Source organism: Alligator sinensis, unplaced genomic scaffold (assembly GCF_000455745.1).
Source record: "Alligator sinensis unplaced genomic scaffold, ASM45574v1 scaffold686_1, whole genome shotgun sequence".
Lineage (NCBI taxonomy): Eukaryota > Metazoa > Chordata > Crocodylia > Alligatoridae > Alligator > Alligator sinensis.
In genome coordinates, this window is record NW_005842760.1 from 529450 (window position 1) to 541534 (window position 12085).

Genomic DNA, 12085 nt, shown 5'->3' on the forward strand with positions numbered 1-12085 from the left:
GTTCCCAAGACCCATCAGGTAATAACAGGGGATAGGGTGTGGAGTGCCTTTCCTCCAGCCCAATATGCTTGCAGCTCAGAGGCTTGTTATAATATTCTGTGTGTGTGTTATTGATTTTTCTTTGCAATAGAGTGACATTCAGGTTTTACCTGGCATGTGACTTGTGGGTTACTCACCTACCCTCTGTTGGGAAGGGAGGGAGCCCCCTATAGAAGTTAGAGTGCATCAATTATGAACCAAAAGACTATGGCACTAATATCTGCATAGACAAAATACTTGAATACTTGGCGCCGGGGAGGGGAGGAGGGAGGGAGGGATATATCCCAGGCTGTTCATTATCTTCAGAGATGGGTATTTGGGGAGTCATCTTTTATCAGATTGTCTAAAGTGGATCAATCTCCACATTCTTATATATGACAAAAACATTGCCCGAGGGCCTTAAGACCAATTCTACTAGTTTCAAGGCAGTTACTGCTGTGTTCTTGGTAATTAGTGTTACGGCTATAATAAACATTAGTTTCTCAATTCAGAAATCAAATCAGATACTGCTTCTTGAAGTATTCCTTCAGTTCCTGTGATACATTTATTATTAATCATTAGACTTGCAAAAATGGAGTTCTTTAGTAGCAGTGTTTTATAATACTGCTACCTTATAGGCAAATTCTATATTAAATTTGCAGAACCATACTTAACCAGGCCTCTTTATGTTGATTATTCCGAAGGAATAAAAAAGTTAAATCTTAAATCCAAATTCAGTTCCATATAAAAGAGACTGATGTTCAGAACCAATAATTTTCTGCTTTAAAATGGTTTTCAGACCTATGGCAATGAAGGTACTTTCCAAGAATGGAACATCTGTTTTGACAAAATATTTAGAGCATTCTTATCATAGACCAATATATAGTTTTTACTTGCTTTTTAAAAAATATATATTTTTTCATTACAAAACTTCATTGTGTTTAGTTAAAAGCCAAGATTAAATTTACAAGTAGACTTTCAAGGAGAAATTTTCAATTATTCTCTACTGCCTTAGTGGACTCCAGCATTGCTCTGAAGGGAATATCTCCTTAAAGTGGTGGTGAATTCAGTCTGGTTTTCACATTTAATTAAAAGATCACTACTAATATTGCAGTAGCACTCAGGGGACCATTGAGACTGCTGATATTCTAATCTTGCTGCAAAGAGTTTACAGTCTACAAAGATAAAAAACAGGTAAGAGGAGGATGTAGCTTAAATTAAAAAAGCAGCCAGGATGACAAGTTCATGGCTTGTTAATTTCAGTTTCTTAAAACCCTTCAAAATCAGGTTTAATCAATCCTTTAAGCCTTGCTTTTATTTTTGTGTGAGAAATAATCTCTATTTATGACAGTTGATGGACTTTCAGCTGTACCTCAGTGTTCACCATTAATATTCGTTCACAATTTTTTTTTTTTGGAAACTGAGACATGCTTTTACACCATAACATTAAATAGATAATTGTTTAAAGCATTTGCCTTTTTAAATAGCTAATGTATGTGGAATAAGTCCACACTAGAGCATATTCTAGAACATCTTTTTGTATCACATCTGTATGTGAATGATATGTAATAATTATATAGTCAGTTACTTTAATTACATTGCAAGTAAGATCAACAGGAATAGTAAGTACAGGATAGAAGCTATCATTGGTTGAGTGATAGTTTATTTTCACATTCAGACAGCTGTACAGCATTCTATAAATAGATGTGGTATTAGACTATTTACATCATTTCCCCACCCAATCCTAGTGCATCCCATTCAAAATGGTAAATACCCTGACTGAGCCATACAGGGTTATTTCTAAGTGCCTTTACTCAGAATCTGACACCAAATCACACAGTACTCCAGTTTATGTTGGAGCACTCTGTCAAATATTTTACAGAACATTATTTTCTTTAGATCTTCTTTCCTCTCAGCATCTCAGGGGCTTTTTTCAGTAGAGTCCAGTTCAGTTCATGAACAAAAGAAATCAGGGTTCAAACATTAATTGTCAGCCTAAAAATAAGTGGCAAGATGGATACTTTATAACTGAGGGAGTTTAATTACACATTAACACAGTATTAGCAAAATTCTCTGATATACTTGTACAGTTCGACAGAAGCGATAGCTAAAAATTAGATCTGGAACCAGCATAATCCTGTGGGCTTCCACACACTTTCTACAGAACCAAAGTGCACACAGATTCCTATAGAAATACTTGGTACAGATTGTAGAGATTATCCCACAGTTGCATGGGTTTGCCACATGTTTCAGTTAACCAAATCATCTCCAAGTAGTTGGGGTTTTGTACCTTTCCTTAGTATCTACTCACTTATATTAACTGTTCTAGCTAACACTATATTTATTTAACTGCACTGCTGAAATGCTAGCAGAGCTGCTCTAAAATTCCCCATGTCAGACACACACACACATTACAAACATACCAATTTTAAGAGGACTTCATTAAGCCTAGCTTCTCAAGTTTCCCCTGTGCAAAGCTTCTCTCGCTGGTGAAGCAGTAATTCTATAAATTTACTATCCAATCACAGCCCCATTCTCCAGTTGTAGGCTATGCAGAGGAGCTTAAGGTAACTAGAATATTTAATCTCTACTGAAAGGACCATGTGGCAAGAACTCCACGTTGATGGGTAAAGTAAGAACACAGAAGGAAAATAATACAAAATATCACACTTAAACAACAAACAAATGATCCATGCAGGACCCAGCTGCTTCCATTGTGCATATAACTAAAGAATCTGAAAGCAGAGGCCTGCAGCTGTTAAGTGAGGAAATCTGTGACACTGGTACCACTGTAAAGAAAAACAACTGAACTCCAGATGCATCAGTCTTCTTGGAAACGGAGTCCCAAAAGAATGGCCAGAGCAAGTCACCCACAGTTATACTTGGATGCTGATACTCAGTACTGTCTGATAAACACAGCTTATGTAAAAAACTCCAATAGAATGAATTCAGCAGGCGAATGAACAGTAACATTTTAGATATTTCTAAGAGGGAGGACTTGCAGGATCAAACATAAATAATGAAGTTCTCACAGGAAACAGTAATGTGAACTCCAGTAACAGCAACAGAAGTGGGAATACTAAACGCCAACATGCCAAAGGGCAAACATTTCCCAATATCATGATCAACTGGAAACTGGACGAGGTGGTTTGCTTTTGCTTTCTGCCTCTTTCCCACGAACTGCAGCCACGTAAGAGAAGAGACACAACACGGAGTAGCAGATCTCATGAGCCTAGAGAATGTTAGAAAAGGAGATAATGAGAGCCTTGACAGTTAAATATTTTTTTAAAATATAATGACTGATGTTTGCACTATTTCTTTCCACAAAGTTCTACTCAGTGCACTTTGAAGCACACTGGCAACAAAAACATGTGTGGGGGAAAAGATAATGACAAATACTCCATACAATTTCAAACTGAGGTGAAAGGGAAAAGACAGGACTTAATACTAAATTTGAGAAAGAATTTTAGGGTCAGCACATTCAAAATCATACCATAAACAGAGAAAATTCATTCACAAAGACAGGATATTAGGACACAAAAGTGGCCAAGTGCTTCAAAGAAACATTCTGTAATGCTAGATCTTGTTGTGCTGTATATCACTGCAGACACTCTTCTGGTAATGGAAGACAATGTTCAAAATGACTAATGCATCTCAATGTCCAATATTTTCAATACTGTACCTTGAATCAGTGACTGGTGCAAGTTCTTCTATGCTCCAAGTGGTAAAGAGCATATGCCCACAGACACAGTGTTAAGTGTTTGTAGCTTTTAGACAGCTGGTGTAACTACATATTATTCCTCATAGAAAGTGACTAATTTTTAGAAAGCTTTACTAAACTACGTCACTTGTCATATGGCAGAGAGCTCCACCGTGAGATTGTACATGGCATTAGAAAATATTTATAATGATTAGTTTGTTGTTATTTTAATTCAAGTAATATAATTCACTTTACCATTCTGGGAGGCAACATGACCTACTGAAGCCTGGGACTTGAGAGACCTGATTGTATACCTAGCTTTGCCAATGGCCAACTGAGTGCTTTTAGTTGGTTATATCACTTCTATGGGCCTCTGTCTTCTCTGTTTCTAAAATAGGGATCATGCCATGATCTCTGCAAAGCATTTTTGAGTTCTCTAGAAGTTTACAATCACTGTATAAAAATAGGCATTACAGAAGAAAGTACATTTTACTGTTTTTGTATGATAGGACAAAACAAAATGGTGTACGTAAGCTATCACACATTTCCATTTACCCATCTATTTTTCCCTTCTGGGGAACAGGGGAGGAGGCATTTTGGATTTTTTTGTTCAGGGACATAGTTAAACTTCCTTGACTACAAGGACATATTCTTAAGCCACCTGACACTGATTCTAGGAATTTTATGTTTAATAAATTTCTAATATCCTTCTTCTATTTCTTGGGACAAAGTTATCTCCTAGTAGATATCTGCTCACGTTTCATTAACAGACGCACAGAACCACTCACAAAAATACAATATCGTTCAATAAGTGCCATCTTAAATGTCAGCCTGTGTTCAACAATTAAAACTATAAAAACTACTAAACTGGAGAAGTTCAATAAGCCATCTCCCCCGTATTCTGTCTGATTTTGTGTATTGTGCTGCTTAACATGATAGCAGTAGGGGAGAATTCTTCATAAACTCAGCTGGTGATCAGTGTGGGCCTCGAAGTGATTCACCTTCCCGCTCTTCTGTGGATTAGGAATTTAGATCTCCAAGGTCATCAATTCAGCAATTTTCACCAGCACTTAGTAAATTTAATTAAAATTCCCTATTTCATTTTCACCTCTCTCTAAAATGGATTCCTCTGTGCACTACCTCAGGAACTCTCACAGTTTTATGAATGTGGGAGGCATCAAGCTACAAATGTCTCCCCTTTAAGAGTTAGCTCAAAGAGCAGCTTGCATTTCATGGCAGTTCTATTACATAACCCTGCAATCCCAGTTTCTATGCTCTGCACTCCAATTCAGCATGAACAGTCCTTCATAGCACTTCCGTACAGAGGAAAACCATTCCACATAGCACTATGCCAGGACACAAAAGGTGTGTCAGATAGCACAATGATTGTCAACAAAATGGAAATTGAATATAGGTATCCTCTAAAAGAACTATAAGGCATGGCAGTTGACTCACCATTGGCGTCTTGTACTTGTGGCTCACCACTTCTTTAGTTTCAGGAACTAAAACCGGACGGGCAAGAGACAAAACAAAAAGTTCAAAAAACGAGAGGAAAAATATAAAAGAAAGCACAATGTTCCCATAGGAAAGGGGAAGGGATGCACACAGACTGCAGCTGTAGAAACTGGGAACTCCACTACTCTTCACTTCCGGATCCTATTCTTCCTCTACATTGACAGTATGAGTGTTGCTTGAGGACACCAAGAAAGATGCATTAAGTAACTCAAGATAACAAATACTTCTTTGGCTCCTTGACTGGGAAAAGCATAGGAGGCATTTGATGCTTCTCATAAGCTCAGTGGTTTTTCTGACATTATTATGTAATTTCTGCTAGACCAAGTCTAAAGTAACATCTCCCTCACAAATCTTTTCTACCGTCTTAACTCCTCTCTAGATTACCCTCTACATAGTAATTCTTACAAGAATTGTTTAAAAGTTAGCCCCTCGCAAGGGGTTCTGTGAAATCTACAAAGGAAAGAGAGATTCGATTATGGCAGGGTGGGCAATTATTTTGGCCAGAGGGCCCCTTAGAGAGTTTAGTGAGCTGTTGTGGGCTGGGTCAGCACCCTCTCCCCCACAACAGCTCACCAAGATTCCCTAAGTGGCCCCCACACTTGTCCAGGCAGATGGGATGGGGCCATGCACAGGCAGGAAGCAGCATCTGAGAGGAGGGCAGACAGGCAGGACTAAGATGGGGAATGCGAGGCTCCCTGCACGTTCCTGTAACACGCGCTGCTTCTGAGGACAGGGGCATGTGGAGAGCAGATTGCAGCTCTGCCCTAGGCTCCAGCCCTGCGCTGTCATTGCCCAGTGATCCCAGGATTTCCATAGAAACCAGCTGGGACCCACATGGGCAGGGCGCACAGCTGGGCAGGGAGTGGCATCCAGGAGCAGGATGGGCAGGCAGGGCCAGAGATCAGGATTATGGGGCAGCAACAGTGCAGGGCAGGGGCCCATAGCTGTCATTCGCTCCCTGCACGCCCCTGCCCACAGAACTGGCGTCTGTCACAGGAACATGCAGGAAGAGGATTGTGGCTGTGCTCCAGACCCCAGCCCCACACTGCCACCACCCTGTGATCTCAATCCCTGACCCTGCCTACCCATCCTGCTCCTGGACACTGCTCCCTATCCCATCTGCCCAGCCATGCATGCTGCCCACAAGGGTCCCAGCTGCTCTCCATGGAGACCCCGCCTGCCCGCTCCATCCAATGCTCCCGACAGTGGGTGCAGGGTGGATGGACCAGGGTGCCCATGCAGTGGGGCCACATCCACCAGCAGAGCCTGGCAGCGGCAACAGGAAAGAACCGCCACCAATGGGGCTGTAGGTCAGGCCTGGCCTTGGTGGGTTAGGTTTGGCCCATGGGTCATATTTTGCCCACCCCTGGATTATGGTGAAAACTTTCTAGAGTGAAGACTTTCTCATCCAGGCCTGCTGCATCTTGAGCACTGCTCATAAAATCCATTTCCTTTTGTCTAACATCTATAATATGGAGCTGACCTGACAACTTCATTAAAAAAATGAACAACTTGCTTGAACTGACAGACTCAAAAATATCAAGAAATAAGACTTAAGTTACAAACGGTTGTCAAAATACAAGCCAAGCTTGATTTGACTTCTAAGGGTATTAAAGGAAACACCAGCTGCAATAGATGACACAGATACAGTCTTGTTTCCAGTACAGCTTCACCTTGCTCTTGGTATCTCATCTCAAATAAAGAGGGGACATAGCACAACACAGTCAAGGAAAAATTTTCCCTTTGTTTTGATTATCCTGAAGTGCCTGAAAGCTGCATCCCTCCCTTGAATGTATGGTTCACCTACACTGTGCTTCTGTCCCTGTCTGTAACTGTTGCTCTGCATGGAGCCCATGGGGTAGGGGTGCACAACACAAACTTCATGGAGGGCCACTTGCAAACTATACTTTACAATGGAAGCTGTCATGAGTGGGATCTGCTCAGTTTGGATGTAAGCCCTCAGCCCATTTGTAAGTGGGAAGCTGGACCACATATGGAGGCACATGTACAGATTAATGAAATGCTGCACAACAAGGAAACAAGGCGTACTATTTTGCTTTTTTCAAACCCTTTTTTTAATAACATGGTTTAATAGAGACTTATGTTAGGTCAGTGGGATTGCCCCAGTGGGATTGCCCCAGTGGGACCTAAGTAGGCCATATATTGTGCACCCCTGCCATGGGGAGACGATACAGGGAACAAAGAAAGAAAGCACAAGGCATCTAACAGTCTAAGAACAAACAAAGGCAAATATTAGTTTTAAAAGCTAAAGGAACAACAAGACATGATTCTGGATCCTCTCCTTCCAAAGTGATGGAAACATGCCTTGGAATTTCTGTGGCACAATAAATATTACAAGAAACATTATAGATTATTCAAAACCAGACCAAATTAGTTCCCAGTTGATAGAGGAAAGTGGGAATGGGAGAGTGAATCTTTTATAGATTCATAGTACTATTGAGAGAAACAACAAAGGCAAAATAACCACAAACTCAGCATAAATCATTAGGAAAAAAATGGAGCCCGAAACCTAGCCATGCACATGGCACCTGACAGACACAACAAAAATTTTATAGGCGAGAGGGGTCATTTTTTAGGGGGTCAAAACCAGGCAGTGCAGACTGGGCTAGAGTGGAGGATGCTAATTCAAATCAACAGCTATGATTTGATCCCAGTGCACCATAACAGCATCACCCTTGGAAAGACCCAGTGAAAAAGGCAGTCTTTGTTTAAGAAAATGAAAAGATACAGAGTAACTTTGAATGTCTCCATTTCCTTGGAGGGCAGTTCAATCAAGGACTGAAAAAACAGGGTGCATACCCTGGCTGCACTGCCCCAATCACGCCAGTGGCTAGAGTTGGCAAGAGAATGAGGTGCACATCCAAGCTGCCTTACCCGTTGGCACCAGACGTTCCAAATTAACTCCATGTCACCAGGAGATAAAGGTGGGAGTGAGGCTAGTGCACAGCTGAATGGGGTAGGATTACACAGCAGTACAAACCTCACTTCCCACTGGATAACATACAATTGTTCATACACTTCTCAAAAAGCAGGTAGAGAAAACTGGAAGGAGCTTGTGTCATGAAGGGAGGAGAGAAGGGAAGCTGTAAAGTCCCTAATCCCCCTTCCCTCCCCTCCAATAAAAGACAGCAGGGACAGGACCTAGGGTCTTCTGCATTCACTAAAGCCGCCCACTCCCTTAAATGAACGACTCTTCCATAGTCCTGCCAATTTCAGGAAATACTCCTGAGAGGGTATGGTTAGGAAGGAGAGAAAACAAAAGAGACTTTGGGTTTACACTCAAGAGATCAAACACTAGCCCTGCAGAGTACAAAAGTCAAGCTAAAAAATAGCAGAAGTATTTTTCTTCTAGCAATAAAAGTGATTCCTGATGCTGTTAAACTAAGCTGATGAAGGGGGATGAGTAACTGAGCACCATCCTGCAGCCTCTGGCCCTGCAAATGAGAACATATGGCACTAGCAAAGAACTAGTTTAGGGGACATCACTTTACCTGCTGGAGAATGAAGGTTTTCATAGCAGCGGTGGTGAAGGGGCCACGAGAAAGTAAAGCACAAATACACGGCAGTAACTCAAATTCCAGAGGTAAGAGCCTTACACTTCTTCACTTCCTTTAAATCTTTGCTCCCATATGGGGGCAATAACCCCTAGCTCATATTCGTGCCCTGTTCTAAAATCACCCCTCCAACTTCCACTCTGTCAACTTGACCTTCTGTCTTATGATACACAACTCTTCCATTCCCACAACAAAGACCTTACTAGGAAAACACTTCTAAAACCTCAAAACAAAGTTAACTAAAATTTCCTGCCAATGAACAAAAGCTCACTGAAACTGAATTCTCCGAGTCAGTCCTCATGCCTTCTGGTCAAGGTAAGAACAACTTTGGTATCCCTCCACTCCTCATGGGTAGTAGCAGATTTCAACAGCTTTATTAGAAGCTCAGTTCATTTTAAATATGCACCCTAGGAGCATATTACCATTTTCTCCTGGTAATTTAACAGTGTAATTAATCTTTTGCACACAGCTGACTGAGTTCTGCTTCACCTCTACTGATTTTAGAAGCATAGAACTGAGACAGGCATTTTGCCAGTGTCCTCTGTACAAGAAAGCAATTTAGATTATCTGTAATGTCTATCTTCATTCCTTGTTCATTCTGGGAATCTGACAGACCTACCAGCTCTACTGCAGATTCCCCACTTCTGATATATTTAAAGATTTTCTTGCTATTTGGCCAAAGAGCTTTTGGCTATTTAATCTCAAAATTACTTCTTAAATTTTCACCTTTCATTTTACAGGCCATATTATGCTCCTTTTTTTTATTTCTTGAGGCTTGTTATTTAACCACGATTTTTCTTGCCTTTCTGGGGGTTTTTTTGTTTTGTGTTCCAGGGTATGAATGCCTTTTGGGACTCTTGGGGGCAAAAATACCTTTGGGGAATGCTAAATCAGTTGCTGTGCTGATGAAAGAATTTAAATTTCTTAATTTTTGTCTTCAGCTTCTAATTTACTTCCAAATTTTTTATTCCAAAATTGCCAGTCTGGAAGTTTAGCATCACAGAACAAACTCTTGCTACAATCTTTCCTTATAGTAATTTGAAAGAGATTTGTGTTATGGTCATTGTTGTTTGATGGCTCAAATTATTGTTTCGTCTCGACTACTTTATTTTGGACGCTCCAAAAATAACTTTTTGAAGTAGTATCTGTTGCTGGTGTAAAATTATTTCTCCAAAAATGATCTAAAATAGGAGACTTTTGATCACTTAAATATTTAAGTAGTTAAAGTCATCCAGGATAGTTTTAGAAGATATTTGGGCTTCTGATCTCAACTTCAACTTGACATTCACTATCACTACTGTCTTGCAATCTTAAGTATTTTTTTATTTTGTTTTGGTTTGGTTTGGTTTGTTGGTCAGTAATGTTATAATATACTTTTGGCCTATTTTGAAGAAATGTGATTCTACAGGAACAGACAACCACCCAACATGGAAATCTTCGGTTTTAGGCCAGCACTTACAAGTGTTTTAGCTATTTCAAATTTCTTCAGATTCTGCATCCATCTATAGATCTGAGATTTATAACATGTGGCAAAATAGTTTTAAAGACAGTAAAGGGGAGACCTACATTTCTTGACAGTAGCTTATTTGCCTTCTAGGCCATTGTTCTTCAACTCATGTCAGTGGTGTCATTTGAACAACTTGGTGTCATAAGAGGAAAATGGAAGCATCTGAACAAGGATTGAGACATGGTACCTCCAGATGTTAGTATTAGTTTCTTTCTTAGAATTATTAATAAAGAGGAGTCATAGGTCAGTACTCTTAACCCAATGCACTGATAAAGAACCAGAATATCTGAAAAAGGAACCCATTGATTAAAAAAAAAAAAAAAAGTTAATGGTGGATGTAACAAAAGAACAAACGCTGATCAAAGTCTGAAACGGTTTTGTTAAGATGAGCCTTATTAAAGGAAAGTTTTGCACTGTTGTTGAAGACCTATACAAGTGCACAATTATAGACAGACAAATTAACAGCTCTATGCCTGGGATCCCTGAAAGGATGTTTTAGAGGACATGAAAAGTTCAGATATTCTAGGAAGCTACAACATCTTAAATAACCCATTTTTCAGACTCTGGGCCAATTACCATATTTACTCAAATCTAAGACTACTCTGAACTTAAAACAACCTCCCAAGAATTCAATTCTATATATGGAAAATTCATAAACGTTATAATTTTTCAGGTATAGAATCTAATTATCAGAGGTTTGTCTTGAATTTGTCCCACTCCCACCACTACAATATGGAAAATAGTGGGCAGAGTTTCCATGGTCCCCTTGCCCTCTGCCCCAACTTTTCCCCTGCAGCCCCTTTCCCCATTTTACTGTCCAACTCTGCTTGGGCTCTGTTTCATCCTTTAGCACATGGAAGTTAGGAACAAATTTGAAATGCAAGGGACCAAAAAACGCTAACTTTAAAATAAACATACCTGTAATATTTTGTATATAGGCAGATTACTATAGGTACTTATTAACTTGGTTCATCCAGAATGTTACCTTTTCTGCAAACTGTTGCAAACTGCTGCAAGTTTTAGCACAGGTACTCCATAAGCACACTTTTGAGCAGCATTTTTGTACCTACTTACACACACTATAAACCAGGAGTGTCCAACCTTTTTGAATGCGGGGCCAGATCATGAACTTTTTATCACCCAGTGCACCGGCGAGCTACATTTAAAGACCTCACAGGAAGCAGTATCACATCAGGAAGTGATGTCACGTGACCTTTGACACCAATGAAGTTGCAAGAAGTGACAATGAAATGGGTCTAACCAGTTCAACTCTCTCTCTCTATAGCATCTACCTCTGCCACAGTTCAGGACAGGATACTGAGCTAGATGGACCATTGGGCTGACCAAGCATGGCACTTTTTATGCTCTTATGTTCTTTGGCTGAGCTTCCAAACTATGGCTGAGATTGCAACATGTCTCTGCCTACATGTTGTTCTCATATCCTCTTGCTTTCCTAAATCTCGTGAGCGCAGAGGATTCCCATCATGCCTCTGGACTGCCGTCACTGAATAGCTGTCCTGGTTCTAAGGTTGTGCTTCTGACTTTCATGGCCTCTTTTAGGGTGCACACTTAGAACTCTGGCTTTTCCTTCCCACCCATTTTGCTGAATTGTGATTATTCCCACAGGGCATGAATTTAGTTCAGTGGCTATGATTCTGCTTTCTCATACAGAGGCAATGATTCTCTCAAAGTATGGCATATTTTAGTAGGATAAAAACATTTTGAAGGCCACACAAAAAGCAATAAGCAGTCTTTACTCACATGAGCTTA

General features: G+C 40.2%; 1 protein-coding gene across 14 annotated transcripts in view; it reads right to left on the minus strand.

The window, feature by feature from the left end:
* Window positions 1–1645: 1645 nt before the first annotated feature.
* The window catches only part of MADD (MAP kinase activating death domain), a 122836-nt gene continuing 112396 nt past the window's right edge, over window positions 1646–12085 (minus strand). For 13 of the 14 annotated variants that reach the window (XM_025216655.1, XM_025216664.1, XM_025216667.1 and 10 more), the window contains 2 exons: window positions 5174–5220; window positions 1646–3250 (listed from right to left, as the gene is read on the minus strand). In XM_025216655.1, the coding sequence (XP_025072440.1) occupies window positions 3143–3250; window positions 5174–5220 (155 nt within the window). In that variant the 3' untranslated portion in view covers window positions 1646–3142. The remainder of the gene's footprint in view (window positions 3251–5173; window positions 5221–12085) is intronic. The other variant, XM_025216662.1, reaches the window with a different exon arrangement.